General features: G+C 41.8%; 1 protein-coding gene across 1 annotated transcript; it reads right to left on the reverse strand.

Annotated features, from left to right (window-relative positions):
• Positions 1 to 5,979: 5,979 nt before the first annotated feature.
• LOC105456132 lies at positions 5,980 to 10,759 on the reverse strand. Its single transcript, XM_011699951.1, has 4 exons — positions 9,335 to 10,759; positions 8,288 to 8,860; positions 7,005 to 7,233; positions 5,980 to 6,548 (listed from the first exon to the last, which is right to left on the reverse strand). The coding sequence occupies exons 1-4, from the start codon at positions 10,696 to 10,698 to the stop codon at positions 6,129 to 6,131; spliced, it is 2,586 nt and encodes an 861-aa protein (XP_011698253.1). The 5' UTR covers positions 10,699 to 10,759; the 3' UTR covers positions 5,980 to 6,128.
• Positions 10,760 to 19,292: the final 8,533 nt, after the last annotated feature.

Genomic DNA, 19,292 nt, shown 5'->3' on the forward strand with positions numbered 1-19,292 from the left:
TTTGACCAGTCATCTTATGGATGAAGGAAAAACTGACCGCGGGCTTAAAAGGAAGATAACTTAGACGAAACACTTCAAACTGGTATTAAATAATATATTTTAAATAAACAAAATGTTTATGCCACTGGACATATGCATTGTCAGGTCAATTAAACTATTATCCAGCCGTTGAATATCCTTACGGAGACAGATTGTGGCTTAAGGTAGAGATAAAAATGAAAGAAAAAAAAACATATTTAAAAATATAGAAAATTTTTTTGTTAAGCTTTGCCATGCTCGTATTGGCAAAAAATATTAAGTAAAGCCTTATCTATATTCATTTGGTACAAAGTCCATGAAATTACGTTAGCTACGGCAACTTGCGTTGCAATTTCGCCGCCGCGGTATTACGAAACGTTAATTGTCACGCATTTCACATATACACAAGGTTGTAGAATGTAGATGATCGAGAGAGCTGGCGCAACATATTATCCGCCGCCCGCCTTCTCATTATCGTAACAATTGATTTGGAGCTTTTCGCCCGTGTATAATACTCGATATATCGCGCGCGCCGCCGATGCTCGTGCGACGCGCCGAACGGAAGCGCGATTTCGATCTCGATTTTTGTCCAGCCTCCAGGGACGAATAATCTCCCAGCTGAACATTAAAAGCCAACGGCAGCGTGTTGCGACGATCGCCGATGGACCCCGCGGCACACGAATAGCTCCCTGGTGGCCCCGTTAGAACTGTATTCATTCCCCAGGAAGCGAGAGATTGCGCGGAAAGCCCCCACGGGCACAAGCGGACACATTCGACCCCGCGCGTAATTTCGTCATTTGGGGGGTTGTAGACCTTACGATATTGCACTTTTTCCTCCACGCGCGATTGCGTTCATTCAATGTGATGAACAGGAAGCGTGTCAAATTAGTGTTTCTAAGAATAGAGAGAGAGAGAGAGAGAGAGAGAGAGAGAGAGAAAATTAGTCAAAAGAATAGCATCATGTCCAATTTGTTATTTCACGATTTCTAAATAAATACGATATTAGAAGTATAGCATTAGTTTATTCTAATGGACGGAAATGGAGGTTTCTTCGAAAATTACACATTCCTTTCTCACGACTCACTTAAAGTATCAGCTGATATTGATTGAAATTACTTGAGATTATTATATTTGAGAGTGCGTGATTACACATGCCTGTATTTTTTTTATTCGATTTTTAATTCCGCTAAAGCTCCATTCCTTTGATGGTAAATATTTCTTTTATATCACTGTACGCAGATACGTATATCATGTCTCCGCGTGCGAGGGTAATAATGTCTCGAATACATCTTCCAGGAAGGGTAAATATCGCCTTTCGTTTCGCCTCTGGCGTGCTCGCGAGCGAAAAGGCGGCGTAATTTTGGTAATTGCCACGGTTCATTACGCCGCGCGTATACACAAAGAGAGCCGAAACGGACGCAGCGATCGGTGTATGCTCTGTACACAATTTTTCCTCGGTATTGGTTCCCTTTGGCTCGCCTCACGTTGGGCGTGGTGTGTTTCCAAGAGTGCATCTGCAGCACGCGAATGCGTCCCCCGAGGGCTCATTAAAGCGTCGCCGTTATCCGACGCTGCGATGGTGCGAAAGCGCACCTTGCGCGTATACGCACTTGTTTTTAGTTTGTAATTTCGATCATTATCTGCGGGCAGCTTTGCGGCTATTGTACTCCGAGATACTCTTTCTTTATTCTCGAGACATTACGTGAAATTTTAGCCTATATAGATAGCCGATGCGGGAACCTTGATTTCTTCATTGTATGCGCTGTATATATATATATATATATATATATATATATATATATAATGTAATACATAACATATGTATTCGCGCTTCGGCAATTTCCTTTGAAGCCAAAGCACAGAATCTCCTTTCCTTCATTTCTCCTAAATTCCGAGATTTAGTCACAGACTGAAAGCGAGAGAATTTCATTTACGTCGTTCCGATCCGTTGCATATTCGAACGACGTAAGATTTTCGAGGAACGAGGAACCAATCGCGTTCCCCTCTCCTCCCCCCGTGCAGGTGCACGGTGAAAGAGAAAAAAAAAAGAGGATCGATATCAGCGTCGTCTCGTGTAAAATCCGTAAAGGGGTCGCGGGGGATCGCGAGGGGTCCTGCCCCTTCTTTCTTCGAAGCGATCTCTCCCTTTGATCCGTCGCTGGACGGAGTCGAAGATTTTGAGATTCCGTCCGAGGTACGCGGAAAGAGCGAGAATTTCACTTACGTCGTCGATCTTCGCTTATCCGGGGGGCAGCGTAAAATTTTCGGGGAAACGGCCGGGCGCATACACATGCGGGCGGGCGCGCCGCACATGCCGCATATTCGAGAGATCGAGCCCAGGTGCGCCGTCGCTATCGTGGGGGGACGATCGGCGCGGTGTGTGCGCGCGCGAGAAAACCCGGGGCGCATTACCTTCCTTCCTTCAAGCGCTCACGTGCCGTCCCTTTTTCTTCGTTCCGCGCCGGCATATCGGGCACGATTTTTCAAAGCGACTCACGTCCTCTCAATGTGTGATATGCCTCTCAAGCGACACGAAGCCGAGGGGGAGAGACACGCGAGTACGCTCTGCGTGCGCGTATATCTACGCTCAGCCGGTGCAGCCATATATTAATGTATACACGAGGTATCCCAGAGAATGAGAGAGAGAGAGAAAGAAAGAAAAAGATCTGCATAGTCACTTTTTACGTGCGGATTTTCTAAGCGAAAATATGGAGCCGCGGCCTCTCCTTAATAAAGACGTCAAGGGATGAAACGCCATGCGATTAAAGATAAAGGGATTTTCTTTTGAGGAATCGTGCTTTAAGAGCGCGCGAACAGAATAAAATCGTATCCTTCATTCAATTCTATCTATATTTTAAGGATTACACGCGCGCGGACACATTTTTTACATTAAAATGTCTTACAGCAGATAGAAAGATTTTTTTTTTTTTATAAGATTTAAAGGAAGAGAATAATGCGATGAAACACGTTTTCGCACGAAGCAACGGCAATAATCCTAAAATAACTAGGCAAATATTGTCTGTTGTTCCTATTATCATTTAAGGCGTATAATTCAAGCGACATTACGATCCCTTCGAGTCCTAGCGAGTGCATATAAGCTAAAAGCTTTCCTCGGTACGTTCTTTTGTCAAGATCATTGTCGTTCAACAGAAAGCAGACGTGCTGCTTTCTACAGATAATACCGACGCCTGCAGATAATCCCCGTACTTCCACGTCACTCGAAAAGCATGAAAGTGTATTCTTGCCTCCTCCAAGATTTACTTGTTTCGAATACTTTCGTGTCGTTACACGCGAGATCGTGTTATATTTATTCCGCAGGATTATATTCCTCAAGTTCAACAATGAAAGCGCCGAAAACGGGTGGGTGAACCAAATTCAGTTTTCAAAGATAGTTAAACCAAGTAAAGTTTCTTAGCCGTCTTACTTTCCATAATTCAAACAGATCACGTATATGGAAAAATTTTCCGTTACCAAATAATAATCACACTTATTTTTTTTTGTTACAGTACAACAACTTTAAATTTATTTCACTCGAAAGTAGCATGACTCGGTCTACTTTGTACTCTTTCAGCGTTTCGATCTAACGGGACACGAGATGTAATGCATAAATGCGCGATTACATCTCGCGATAACGAATGGGATGTTAACTTGTGTGATAATTCTATACAACATAGTTACTTAACTGCCATCACGCGGCGTAAAAACGATTTTAATATAAATGCAAAATGATCGCGATATCTCTCGCCGGGGAAACTCGGCGGCGATACAAACGGCCTCGTCATACTCGCGAGCGCGATAATCGCGCGCGCGTACGGAGGGATTTTTTTTCGCGGCGCAGCCGCAATATAACGGACGACGACGTGGTGATAAATCCATTCTCGCGGCTATATGCGTGCGGATCTAAACGTGCGCGCGCGTTGCAGCGCGCCGAAGGAGCTAGGCTACCCCGTACATACATCAAAGTCTTTGATTTTTCCGCGGCTGCCGAATCGCTCCGCGAAATCTGAATTTTTATACGAAGGCAAAAGTGAAAGAGGGTAAAATCACCCTGTCAAAGGCAAGCATATTCGCTCTAGCGGGACCGGAGTGATTTATATTGAAATAACACCGTCAGGTAAACGAACAGATTGACGGATAAGCCGGCGCGCGAGTATGCGCCCGTGTATTTTGCCGTATGCATGTATATATATATATATATATATATCATCGTCGAGAGATGTGTACGAAGGCTATATTCCCCGCGCGTAAAAGTGGCTTGGCAATGTTCGAGCTTGCTGAAATAGCTCCAGGATTGCCTTGAGAGGATCATCCTTATTTGAAAGTTGGATGAAAATCTCATCGTCTTCAGCACGTGCCTCCCCCGGAAGATGACCCGAGATCTCGCGCAGTTCCTGGCATTGATAAGACGCAACCGGGCCCGGGAAACCGAAAACGGATTTAGAGTGGATCTAAAGTGACATATTTAGAGATACGGTTCGATTTATTTTCCGAGCTCTCGGAATCTCTATATTGGCGGAGTTCTCGAGCCAGCTTAGAGAAGATAAAACACACAGGCGTGCGTTCACAGGGCAATTCCAAACTTCGTCTTCGTGATTTCGTAATGAGTAAGCTCTAAGATAAAAAAAAAAGAAGGGTTTAACTGAATTTTAATTGTGAAACAACGTGATATTTCCCCTTCCGTTTGTTTGCACGTTAGACGTTGTTGTTTGCACGCGTTTTTGCCGACGAAAAATAATTTTAATAAAATGTACCAGCCTTGCTCCTTTCGTACGCACTCCACTTCTCGGATGACAGCGCAGCGGCGAAACTAATTTTAAGACGCGTTTCTTCGAATGTCGAAACTCTCTCGCTTTTGACTTGCGAATAATGGCATTCCTATTGCATGTAAATTTTCCTCTTGCCAGCGCGCGAGTACGGTGGGCGACGACGACGACGGCGACGGGCGAGGGGAAAGGGAGGGAGGGAGACGAAGGGTGTGCACCATGCACACGGACATCGAATGCGGCGAACTGGCACGACTGGCAGATACAACCTGGCTGTTAGTTTAGCTCAGTTTAATTTAGTTTAGTTTAGTTTAGTCAATAGTTCAGCCGTTATTGTACCCCGACGTGACAGCGCGCGCCGAAGGACCACCCTCTTCATTTGCATACCGGGGCGCGCCCCGCGCGTAAATACTCGACTCGGGGAAAAGTCTGCTCTTGGCACATCAAAGGGACGCGGCGCGAATTAACCCGCGCGTTACCATCCCGCCCGCAAACAGAAACCCGGACGAAATATCGGCTTTGAACGCACGCGCGCGCGCGCGGCGCGGCGTCATTGTTGCGCGTTAAACGCGCCGCTTACGAGAGGCGGGCGGGCGGGAGCGCGCACCTTGGCGCGCGGTGATAAAGCGCGCGCCCGTTGTCGCGCGGCCGCGCGTTGGAAAGTTTCGCGAGAATCTCTTGACACAAAAGGACAATTAACATTCTCGATTAAATAGAGAGAATTTAATAGACAGTCGCCTCTTTGGTACAGGACGTGCTCGCAAATACGTATCAGACACCTACAGCTTATTAAAACTGTGTATACGCATTTTTATTGGCTTAATCGACAATATTACATAACGCGATAATATACAAGCGTCGCTCAGCAATTCACCTTGATTACAAAGAATCGCATATAAAATAGTTTGTTCTGCGCAGCTATATATATATATATATATTTGTATATATACATACACATATATCCAATATAATAGTTTCATTTAGCACTAAAGTGTATGCAAGGATCTTATATACTGCGAGTTTTACACGTGATTCAAGGAACGATGTAAAGTGGCAAATTCAAGTGGCAAATTGTTGCTTATAAAAAAAAAGTATAATTGCAAATACTATAAATGTCGCAGCTGAGAATAAATTAATATTATCTATAATAGAAAAAACCTCGACGCATTTTTTAAATCGATATTTTGCGACAACATTAATTAATAGTAACAATATGTACAAATAATTATTTTTTATTTTATAAATTATTAATAAAATTTCGTTTAAACAGCATTATAATCGATACGTCGAGGTATTTGTATTATAAATAATATTAGATTAACTCGACTCGACCGGAAATAAAGAGAATTACGAATTATGGAGTATCTTATTAAAAGCATTGTAGGATGTCTCTAAATCAAATATCAATTGTCTGACTTGCGTGTCCGATAACTCGTCCGAGGCGGACATATTGTCGAGAGTCTGCAACCACTCTGAGACCTTCTCTTTACCGTCGAAGTCACTTGGTAGTATACTGAGACGATTCATGGTGTCCATGAGATCTCTCAGATCCGGGTGCAGTTGATCCATGGCTTTGATTTCCAGTCGTAATTTATCCATGAGCGTGATAAACAGCGAAACGATGTCGGCGATGCACTTAGAAGTGTTGCCCTTGTCGTCTTTTATCGTGATCGGCCTGTCTTCCTTGATTCTCTCGAGAGCAGCGGGACAATCCAAGCGGAATGCTCTGGTAAAGGAGTCGATTGTTGGAAACTGATCGCTCTGTACCTACAAGATATGGAAATGGTTAGAGTTCATATTCTTTATTAAAGTCTCTGTTCTGTAACTCTTAATGGTGTCAGTCATATTGTCACTGCGCAGATATTATATTTGATAGAAAAGATATGCAACAACAATGATCAACACTATCTTAAGAGAATTATAACATAGGGGCTTAATACTAGAACTGTGGCTGTCCCATTTTTTACTCTTTTAATAATCTTTATTTTCCACTGTAATTAACTGTAGCTGTGTATAAACTGAATTCTTAATATAGCATTAATAAAACTGTAGTATTTAGTCACCACTTTGTCTATCAAAAAACCAAAAAAATATGGGTCGTAAATAATCCATTCGAATTCTAGGAAAGGTCTATCGCCGCAGTTCCAGTGTTAAATATATTTCTATAAAGTATCGTGTAGAGAGAAAGAGATGCGTTCTTGCTTGAAAGTTCTGAAAACTCACCTGCTTAAACGCTGCTCTGTATTGCACCAACAGTTTGCTGCACGCCGCCGTGTATTCCTTAGGCGTAACGCAGTCCCTGATGTAAGCCTTTTCCAAATGTTGCAACGTATTTACTACGGCATACAGATCCGCCTGATTGTCGTGCTTCTCCCTCTCCCGGGCGTTTTTATAGAGCTTAACTTCTTCATACAACTCGGGACGATCTTGTGTAATCGACATCGTTCCAAAACTGTAAGGGAAGACCGATATTTAAATGACAATTTTAAAGATTTGAGGTTAGGTGCACGCAGTAAGAAATAAAGCAATCGCGCCCGTTGTTCATAGACCTCATTAGAGATTTCAGCTGCCTACTTTGGCAAAGCAAGTGTCATGTTCATCAAAAAGACCTTGTGTACTAATCTCGAGCTCCATCAAATTAGATTGCAACAACCGATATTCTAACTCGACACAGTAATGTAAAAACATTTTTGAAGAACGCAGATTTTTATGTACCTTTATGCTGCGAATATCGTTAATTTCACGTCTGTCTGCAAAAACGATTACCGTGGATTGTTATTAGGACGTCAAGAACAATAAAACAAAGGCAAGAGACAGCCAAACAACCTGTGACAGTTTATCCGAGTTTATCACTGCATCGCAGCAGAACGCTGACGAATCGTATGGAATACAGAGCCATCTGCAGTGAGTCCGTGATATCAACAAGACTGCGCGAGACGGCGACGATCGATTTTATCTATTAAAAATTAATTTACAATTTTCACAATTATTACATTTTTCTATTTTTCTATTTTTACATTTATTCCAAATACATAATTCCATTTTTTTTACAAATACTCTGCAGTCTTTCGCGACTACGCGGATACCTTAAAACAATTAAATAACAACTGTGTTTATTAAAAAAATATATTTAATTTATTAAATATAAACAGCGATATTATATAATATTAAACAATTTCTTTTATCAATCTGTCGTCTAGGTGTGACTAAAAAAATATCGCACGATGTACACTTGATTCAAAATTGATTGATCATATATGTAATTATACAGATTGCACAATTCTACTTTTTTTCTACATCACTGTACCGATTCTACAACGAAATTATCACAATTACATACAGCTAATTAAAATTTTAGTCGGCAGCGCCTCGAATTGAAGAGACGGAATAGAAAAGGAAAACGCTTTTGTCGTCAAAAGTGCAATCTGCGAGAGAATACTAGAAAACTCTGCAACATACCTATATCACATCTTGAATGTACAATAGGGCGGAAATTAAATTAGAAATTAAATATCTGTTGCATCACGTCGGGCTTATCGCCGGTAGGCTTTCTCGCGCAGAACGGCAATTCCCTCTGTTCTTCTATACAGGGACAATTGAACTCTTTGAGAATTCGCTTCTTACGCTCGCGCGATCTCCCGAGGTTCTCGATATCCGGTATTTCGCAGTTATCATTTATACTTATGTACATCGCCTCCAGGGTAAGATCGTCCCTATCCAAGATATCCCAAGGCGGATAAACGTTTATCACAACTCTCGATATCATTCTCAATGTACCGACTATATCACAGACTAGCATAATTGTTATATCCCTGCAGTGTAGGATCCCCTTCAGCTGGGCCTGAATATCACGCGTTTCCGCCTGTTCGACTTGCACGTCGCCCCGCAGGAGATTGAAGCGATCCTCGATTAGGACGCCTCTCAGAAACTGGTTGCCGAATTGCCTCGTGGTCTCGCGCACAAGTACGCTGATGTACCCCGCTGACGCGGCGTCCTGCCTCTTCATTCGGTAACGCCATATACGAATGTCGGACACTTGCGCGTTGATCAAGGAATGCAGTCTCGCGGCCATGCCTCCCCTGGAAAAACACGAAAGTACAAACGTCAGAAATCCGTGTAGAGATCCACCTACGTTCAACCTTTGACTATATATATATGGATTGCTAGTCCCCCCGAATTTATATATTATGTAAAAAACATATGCCCAGTGTCGCCGAGCTGAAGTTGGTTGAGGTATCGAACTTCGATTTTTAGGCTCCACCCCAGTCAGTAAAAAAAATATCAAATATCTGTCAAAATGTATTAAATGTTATGTTGAAAATTGATAGGGAGCCAAAAAAAATCTCAAATCGACGGAATGAAATTAAAAACAAACTCAGCACCTTTTCTTTACACGTCGTAAACACGCTGATTTCACAGGAGCCTTCGCCCTCCCCGCAGAAAATTACTGACTGAGGTGGAGTCTACATCTTCCAGCTTGGCGACACGTGTGAAGTTAATTACTATCAGTCCATACTTATATAGTCAAAGCGTTCAACGAGAACTATACCCACTTCTTAGGCTTGCGCCGTTTCTTCCCAGAGTCCAAAAGATGCGCCTGTACACCCTTGTCCGGAGACTTCCTCGACGGTGTCGTTATCGTGCTGATGTGAACGTCAGTTTGCGTCGACTTGCTACCCGTTCTCTGCGTGGTTTTATTCAACGACTGCACCCCGGAGATTCTTGCGGACAGACGTGTGCTCTGCACATCCTGCAGCATTTCCGCTTCCGGGCAGTAAGTTTCGTCCAAATCGTCAATGGCCAATCGCGAGGACGTACACGGTTGTCCCGAAGGGATCAAATATTTATCTGCTGGTGTCAAAGACTGTGCGGATGTTCTTGCAATTTCCTGCGTATCCTCCGTCTCCTCTATGAGGTTGCTCAGATTGTTGTCGCTGCCCTGTGTGCTTGCACCTATTACAAGTCTGACGCACTCCTCCTCGTCCTTGCTGTCATCGCTCGTACCTATTTCTATCCTCGAGTCGTTTTTGCCAGCGCTGTCGCTCGAGCTGTCGGCAAAACTCAATTTCTCGTGCGTCGATGGCGAAAAGTCTATATAGCTCTGATATCTCTCTGGGCTCTCCCTTGCCTCGATCGAGAGGGTAAGTCTCGTTCTAGATTTGACATCCAAATTTTCTCCCAATTTATCTCGGTTCGCAGGAATCTCTCTCAGATCATTACGGCCGCCGTCAGGTTCCGCTATTGACTCTGCGTTTCCACTTGTGATTTTGTGGCTCGGTAACTTGAAGCATTCTGGAGAGATACTATCCTTTGCTTCATGCCGCAGTTTTCTTGCCTTTTTCCTGCATAAGGCGCGATGCGTACCAAGAACGGGAGACGTCTCGTCACTCTCGTCGACAGCCACCCTGTCCGTACCAGGTGGCGTGTGTTGTGTCGTCTCGATCACAGATCCCCACTTCTCGCTCTCCTCCTTACATCCGTAATGTGATTTACATTGCGTTGCGGAATTCCCCGCGCTTCGCTGGTGACCCGCATCGCCCGGCCTTCTCGCTGCGGCGTTTCCGCCTGCACGGATCTTTCCCCTGGGTCGTTTCCTACTGCTGCTGAGTACCGGCGAGATCTGGCAGGCCGCGGTCGCCGACGTTCCCGGAACGGGGGACAACCGCGGGGGCGGATTGTACCCGCCGTTCTCGTGCGTCTCGAGCCACTTGCGCACGAAATCCCCTTTCTCGGTGCACGGTATGCGAGTGACATTCTGGTCGATCACGAGGACGCCGTTCGGTACGGAGCACCGCTGCTCCACGGCATCGAGCTCGAGGATCGATTGCCCGAAATTCAGGGACCTCACGTGCCTCGGCTTGACACTGCACAGTAATGCACGTCCGCGAGTGCGGCCCGGTTCGTCGTAATTCGACATCGCGAGTAAATCCGATTATTTATACAACTCGCCGGCGCGGTAACGGACCCATGTGGAGTCATGTGTACGGTGGACGCCGCCATGTCACTTGGTTACCATGACAACCAGCCTGCATCTTGAACCGTTTACTGGCGCCCCTATGTATCACAAAACGCGCGCCTTGAACTATATACCCACGGATATTTCCGGCGGGTAACACGTTCATGATCTTCCGATTTTTTTCCGTGGTGAAATTGAAAAATATTATAATTTTATTTAAATTTTTGTGCGTATCTCACGCCTAAAATCGTAAAATTATGGGTACCTTTCTACACCGGTGTTTTATTATATAAAGAAATAGTAAAATGAAATTTACAATTTTTAAGGACTTGATTTTCGAAAGTTAAACAATTTTATGAATAAAAGTCATTTGAGATAGATAGCGCCTATAATATGTTTAAGTTTTATATTAATAAACATTTATTTTTTAACAATAGTGAAATAACTACGCCGCTATACATTTAAAATGTATTTGAATGTATTTATTTTTTTATTTATAAAAAAAATTGACAATATGCACATTTTTATAGTTTAATTATTTTTGCATAAATATTTTGCTATAATAAGTTTTTAATTTCTAATATCGCAAAACTTGATATGCTGGAAATAAGATTTAATTTGAATTAAAAAAGACAAATCTAAATAGATTTTATCTAATCTAATTGATGACAAACAATCTCACACAATGTCTCCAATATTTTAGTCGTTACTTATTACTATATAGCTGCGAATCTTATAAAGGATTACAGTATTAGGTAAAGAGGAAGTTAATTAATTTGTCTATAAATCGACATACTTATAAATCAATACTGCCTATAATAAAAATTAATTAAAAGATGTGTATATATCGATGTTATCATTACTTATCGTTAATGAAAATATTCTATATGTTGTACACATGACAGTATTACGTTCCGTATTGCTTCTTCCCACTTCGATGACGTGTGCTAAACGTACAAATGCGAGATTTAGTGTGATAATATCCTGTGCTCCGCGGACCTGCCTCAATAGCATCCGCTATAGCCCTGATTTGACCATGCGGATGTGATACTTGGACGACTATCTTACCCCGATACCGAGTGCTCTTATTCAAATGGAACGACAAGGTGTTCCTTCCGATCTCGTTCAACCGTGATTGAACCCTCGCGCTCTCGTGACATAATCTTTGATAAGCGTCGGACAGAAAATGCAGTATCTATAGGAATTGAAAAATCTTTCTTTTGTATAAATAAACGATAAGGAAAAAAGTGAAATAATTGGCTTATCGTTCCAAAAAAGATATATATATATATATATATATATATATATATATCGTAAAATTTATTTGCGAATTACTACTAGTTTATTCAAGTAAATAATAAATTATTCCTTTAAGATATTTCGATCTTTTCTCATACTCTTCTCTTTCGTTTTATAAAAATTGTGCATTACTACACGGAGAGTATTTGTTTTTCTCTCTCTTTTTTTCTTTATCTTTCTTACTGATTTCTGGATTGTCTAATCCTGCACAAAAACGAGACAGAATCCGTTTAAAGCTATAATTTCATGAATAAATCTACACGGAATTTTTTTTTACCCTGCAAATCATGTTAATTGTGGGACAATACAGTATTTAAGCAAATTTTACTGTGCACTATAATAAATTTTACAGTATTAAATACAGTAAAATTTGCCTAAATAATATATTATCCCACAATTAACATGATTTGCAGGGTAAAAAAAAATTCTCTCCGTGTAGATTTATTCATGAAATTATAGCTTTAAACGGATTCTATCTTGTTTTTGTGCAGGATTAGACAATCCAGAAATCAGTAAGAAAGATAAAGAGAAAGAGAGAGAGAGACAGAGAGAAAGAGAGAGAGCGGGGGGAGGAAGGGAGGAGAGAAAGAGACCGCGAGAAAGGGTTTAGGCCGGTGGAAATCTAAATCGGCGAGAGAGCACCGCGCTGTGCTGGCCGCGCGGGTACAATTACCGGGCGGCGAGTGTCGAGGAACCCCATTTTATATATTAATAGTCGAGATAGCCGCCTGTGTGTCACGTTACCGAGAGGGCCACCTCGGTTAGGACGGGCGGGAGTAGCCAAGGGGGAAGAGCGGTCTCCGAGGATCGTTGTTGGGAAGTGGAAGAGGTCGGGAAGGGGGAATCGGTCGCGCGCGCGGGAGCGAGAGGGCTCGAGAGGTCCGTACGATCGATCGAGGAAGATCGAGCGATCCCCGATCCGCGGGTCGGCGAGAGGGGGAGGGGGGCGGGGGAACCCCGAGAGGAGCCTCGAAATGATAGATACGAGGACGGTATAACGCACCGGACCCCTTGTATCTACATGGTATAGCCTCAGTTTCAGTCCGCGATGGAGGCTACTTGCTCCTTCTGGCACTAGGTAGCCGTGCACTCCTCGTCAGGGTGTGTGAGACACACGGAGCGAAAAAGAGGAGGATATAGGGTGAGAAAAAAACACGAGGGACAAGTCGAGGGGGAGGGGAAGAGCGAGATAGAGAAAGGAGCAATAGTTAGAGAGGAAGAAAACAGGGAACCAACCCGTGACCCGAAGAAGAGGCAACTGCTACGGAAGAAAACGGAGAACGCGAGAGGGAAGATATAAAAATTGGTGATAAAAGAGTCGAAGGGGTGCAAGCCTCAACGAACGACGTTCTAGAGCATTTCCTCGAAGGAGCAGAAGGGTGCCCACGATTTGTCCTATATTTCGGGGTAACGTTTTCTGGCTTCTCCCTCGGTACGTGGTGCGCGCGGGGGATGACGACTCGCGGTGGCGGTCCAAGACGAGCGTCCAAGACGAGCGTTGTGAAGCCGCGTTATTTCGTCGCGAAACGCGCGTAATACACACACACACACACATACACACACACACACAACACGTATTATGCATGTCGTACATGGCAGAACGGAGGTGACCGGATGCTGGGCGGTGCAGTGATTCGATTGATTCGCTGAAGAGTGTTCGTGGCTTCTACCGAACTTCCGAGTGCCGCGTTAAGTGAGCGTATGTGTGCGTGCGTGGGTGCGTGCGTGAGTGCGTTTGTGTCTCTCGCTGCGTGAACGTACGTACATATACGTGCGTGATTGCGAGCGAGCCGCTGATCGGGGGCTTATACAGTGACGCCTTGGGCGCTCTTGTGTACGTGCTGGTTCGCGAAGGAAGGCAAAGGCGGCGAAACCCGAAGGCTTGGCCTGCACCGAGGTGGTCCACCCAAGTGAGAGAGCATCGTCATCATCCTCGTCATCAGCCCCCATCTACGCGCTGTCGCATTTCAATCAGCGCAGCGTAGAGGAAGCGGCGGCCGGACGCGCGCGTCTCATCCAGCTTTCTTCGATTCTTCGGCGGTATATTGGAACCCGCTAGGGCGTGAGATCGGCATCGGTAAGATCGAACGGGGGATCGATCGTTGACGCAAGAGGCGCCAGCAAGTTTATAGGTGTCTCCTTGCGAAATTATATTTAACGAAAATTTAAAATTGAAAAGCTTATTTTAATTCTATTTTATTTCTGGTTAATTTCTAATTATGAAGCTAGAAAAGACACTGTCATGCTGAAGTGAAGCGGATTCCTTTAGAATTTGGAGTATCTCCAAATAAAATAAATAATGTCATCAGTCGAAAATGCAATTACATTGTTGATTTATTAAATCATTTTTTGAGAATCGAAACAAATGATATAAAAATATTGTGTAAACTTGCACGAATTGCCCTTATTAGCATAAAAATTGGCAAATCCAGTTATGTTCTAATCGAATAAATTTTCGTACGAAACTGTTATGCGGCGTTTTATAAAAATACTGTACACTATCTTTGTCAAGAAACGCTGTTGCTACATTGTTCTTCGAATGATACGATCTGGTATCTGGCATTTTATTGCGACATGTCCGACTATAGTTGATTTGTACTTATCTGCATTTTGCGACATGTCCGATCAGTTGACCGCGTCAGAGAATCCACGTCATAGTGAGGTACGTCATCCGCCATCATTTCTCTTATCAGGCGCAGCTATTATACTATCGTTGAAATAGAGAGATGACTACATCCTTAATTTTGTCAGGTGCAAAAGTATATACATGTATGGGCGTCTCTTAAAGTCGATTTTAAAGACCGATGCATAATTGAGGCTTCACAGCGATGTCATTGACATCGAGAGAAAATTTTAATTATTAGATTTCTTACGTGACAATATTGAAAATTTGCCAATCTACTTATTACAATTATTTCTATGACATTCAGGGAAAAATATGAGAGTGGATTCGTGAAGTTTATCTCACAACGTTGCAAATGTCATCTTAAAAGAAAATATTATCTTACAACGTTGGCAAATGTCGAAATTTATAGTATTATATGTAATTCATCTTTTTAGGTTCGTTATCGTGACAAAGTATAGTTACAAGTTTTACGAATGGGATAACATGGTTAATCATGCATATTTCTTTATTTACCTTATGACTAAAACATAACGCAAGGTGCATTATTTATATATGCATTAGGTCGATGTGAAAGTTCAGCGGTTTCTACCGCATCGACGAGAGTATTTAGTGAAAGTTTCGAAGTGAACAATGTCATTTTATCTATCTTTAGATAAAAGTTTAATCTTCAATAGCTGTCGCTATTGATTATTGATTTTATCGGGTACTACAGCGAATAACAGTATTAAAAATTTGTTTAGCAATAATGTCCTTGTGAAAACATATTATTTTTATATAATACATAATTGAGAATCACGTGACGTTATTTTTCCATAACGTTTCTCAAGAGTAAACTTATAGCAAAAATTTAGATTTGCATGATTCAGAAAATTATTCGCTGTAGAAAAGGACGTGATGTAATATTTTTATTAAGAAGAGGAATCGAAGAGGAAAACGAGGGACGTACGGCTTGCATAAAATTGCATAAAATTGCAAATGTCCTATATTGGGAACGGCACGAATTGTAAGAAGAGTCGCGTAGGCGCGCGGATTCGCGTGCATCGCGAACGCGCAGATGATAGGAACGGCGGGCTAGGGGGAGGGCGGGGGGAGGGGGGTGACGAGCGGGAGATCGCGCACAGGGAAGAAAGAGAGGGATGGGCAGAATGCGAAGGCGTGCGAAGCGGAATGACATTGTTTGCACCCGTGACGTCACTCGTAATTGTAACGAACAATGAGAGAGGCACGACTGTGCGCTCGCGAGCCGCATGTGCCCCGGGGTCTAGGGTTACCTGACGTCAATGGTAGGCTGACTGGCTTTTTCTAAATAGAAAAAAAAAAGGTTTTGCGATTCTGGTAAGCATCGCACAATTGCAGGTTGAAAGAACCGGTCGCCAATTAGGATTTAGATGGCTCATGGAAGTGTGTTATCAGAATTATTGACTTTATTATTTTCGTTTATTTTCTCACTTTTTAAAACGAGCGTTTTATTTCGTGAAAAATATTTTCAAAAGTCGTTCGATTAAATTATCAAATTATTATAATTAATTATTGTATTGACAGCAAACTGTTTTGTCAGTTAAAATTATATTGTGATAAAGATCAAAGTGGAAAATTTGACAAGAGACAAGAAGACATTAATTGTATATCATTATTGAGTCGTTAATGAAGCATTAAGTCCGAAATAAGTGAATTATTTTAATAAATATTTAATGATTAATTTATAACCATAAATTAATTTCACTTAATTGTTTCGTCGAACTTAATTTGAATCTAAGAGATTTCGCTTATTTAATTTATTGACGAAGCGAGCACGGCAGGTTCACTTATGATTCCGAAGATTAACATCGCTCACGTAAAGTTAGAACATTGTCGCGATATCACAAATATTATGACAATGGCAATCAAATATAAGTTGATATCCATTTTTACCGTGTATCATTATTAAAGCAGTGTCAGAGTCTTGTACAAATACGGAGGCATCATTAAAAAAAAAGCGCATTGTCAGTTTGATTACAAAATTGTTGATTTTTCCAGACAAGCTGGCAAATATCAACATTTCATGCCAACGAAACTTCCTCATATTGCTTACACATGATCATGCCACGTCTTAATAAAACTCTGAAACATTTCCATAAGATGGCAAATAAAATCTTTACAACATTCTAAGTCTGCGCGAGTTCTTATCATCATTTGACAAGAAGACTTCTTTGAGAAGAAGAAGACAGACATAACACACTGCAAGCTCGATTATCGACGATTTCGTGACGATATTAATCTATCGTCAAGCACGTGGGCATGCCATTTTAACGGTCTTATCTAGCCACAACTTGCATGTGTGCGATCATTTCATTCATTTTGCTGCCTTAAAATGTCCACTGTCTCTAATTGTAAGTCAAAGAATTCTCAGACAAAAGTAAGCGTAAAAATAGTCGGGCCTTTATGCGGAAAATTATGTAACATATTGTAGAATTATATTATTTTGTGAATATCGAGAATTACGGCATTTGCGGTGAATATATTTTATATCTTGCATTATATAAGCAGATATTACGCATTTTATAAAAAGTGTGGAAAAGTACAATAATAGTGTGCGAAAAAGTTGTTGCGATAATTTATTTATAAGGTGCGCAAAACACAGGTAACTAAATTGTGACATATATTGACAGCTATTTTACTTCAATGGCGGTTTACAGCTGGGCATTTTAAATATACAAACGATACATAAACAATCGTCGCGCGTCTATGAAAATTTTTGCGTCTATGTAAAATAGGAAATTATACACAACGATATAATTTGCCCGCAATCATGCCGGATGATCGTAATTTACAAACGTACTGGAGAAACAAAATGTGTTTATACTCCTCCTACATATATCGCAGTCTGCATCAGGTGACGTAAATTTGTGAAACATTGCATGTTATTATTCTCGTCGCTGCTGAATAGGAACGCGGTTTTTTGCAGAGACGGACGGAAACTGGTTGCAATAAGCGTTTCCTTATTCTGGTTATCGTCGCGTGTGCTCAGTACGCGTTTGACATTTCACCTTCCAGAGGAATATAAGTATCTGCATGCGCGTATTAGAGTAATTCATGCTAAACCGTTTCCCGCGAGCATTTTAATTCGAGTTAGCTAAACTGAAAGATTCAATCAAATCCCAATTAATTTTAATTAATGGTTATGGAAACGGCTAATAGGCGCATATCTTTATAGATGCTATCCGACATTCCATATCGCTGTTTTCAATCTCATTTCAATGAATCAGTTTTAACTTTGAACGTTGATTTGTATCCATCTCTTATATCTCTTCGAAGGGTGGTGCACTTTGCGAAAAAGTGCGAAATACGCGCCCTTTCTTGACGAGGGATTTGGAGAGACTAATAAGGTTGCGAAAACGCACGGCTCTTTTCGCGCCGAGCCAGCGAGATTTGTATTCGCATGCTCCAGTGCTGAAAATAGCGCAACAAGCTACGAATATAATAAGAGATACACATTCCTACCTTTGTTAGAAGGCGTGAATCCGTTCCCTGACTACACCATTCGCGTTCGCGATCAATTGTCCTTTTTTCGCCGTTTTTCCGGCACGTGCCCGCCTTCGTTAAAATTTGCATATTTTATCAATGTACGTGACCGCGACAACAATTCCGGATTTTCGCTATTTGCAGATTTACGTAGCTCAGTCGAATAATAGAACAACAAAAGCGTGCGAAATTTTTAGACGCTATTTATTTGATCGAAGACTAAATCGGAAGACTGAGATTTAGACAATCACAATTGACATCACACGTTTGTATATTTAAATATTTTTTTATTATTTATTTATCTTTGCATAATACGTCTACTAAATACTTATATTTTCAGATATTTTGGTATTATGAAATCAAATTAAAAATTAATCAAAATGAATTTATCTTGCATATATTAATACGTGGGAAATAAAGGAATGCACATGTGCAATGAATGGAAGATTAAAACTTCAAGGAAGTCTTTATGCGGATTTAAAATGCGCTTTAATGATTATGAATGTAAAGTCGCACTATGCAGATTTAAAACGCTCGAAGAAGAACAAAAATAAGAATGATTGATAGGAACGAAGAAAATGAGTGTAGAATTGGGAATAGGAAGCGTGATTAGTAAATGCATGAATATCATGGGTAATGAGTTCTACAAAATTCCGGCATATTGTACATAATTATACATAAATAACAAAAATCATATCGTTATAACCGAGTCGGCAGAGAAAAGCCGAATCGTGAAATCAATGTATTTATATTATCAATCAAATTGAGATTTCATCATTTTCTCTAGAAAGGAAATTAGATAGGGGGAATTCTATGTTCTCCAAGAGGTAATCCCGCTGCCATTTGACATTTATGAAATTTATTGGTTCAGGCATTACTATTTTGTAGAATACAATACGTTAACTGGGGGAGACGCGATACTTATGTCAAATCCGCCGGCGCTATGCCCGAGGTCGCTCGTGATCGCGCGCACGTCGCACGCGGAAGCTAACGAGCGACGGAGTACTTACGATATAGACAATAGCGTTCGCTACGAAGGGAATTTCGTTTGCAGAAAGGGGGAGAGAGAAGAAGGACGGAGAAGCGGCGAGGCGGACGAGCATTCGGAGACTGCGGGCGACGACAGCGG

Source organism: Wasmannia auropunctata, unplaced genomic scaffold (assembly GCF_000956235.1).
Source record: "Wasmannia auropunctata unplaced genomic scaffold, wasmannia.A_1.0 LD335767.1, whole genome shotgun sequence".
Taxonomy (NCBI): Eukaryota; Metazoa; Arthropoda; class Insecta; order Hymenoptera; family Formicidae; genus Wasmannia; species Wasmannia auropunctata.

Bases quoted from the DNA above. Each gene is read 5' to 3' on its own strand.
- LOC105456132 (XM_011699951.1), bottom strand. From the start codon at position 10,698: ATGTCGAATTACGACGAACCGGGCCGCACTCGCGGACGTGCATTACTG. The intron at 8,861-9,334 runs GTGGGTATAGTT...GTGTTTTTCCAG, and splicing joins AAACGGCGCAAGCCTAAGAA to GGGAGGCATGGCCGCGAGAC. The intron at 6,549-7,004 runs GTGAGTTTTCAG...CATATCTTGTAG, and splicing joins ACAGAGCAGCGTTTAAGCAG to GTACAGAGCGATCAGTTTCC.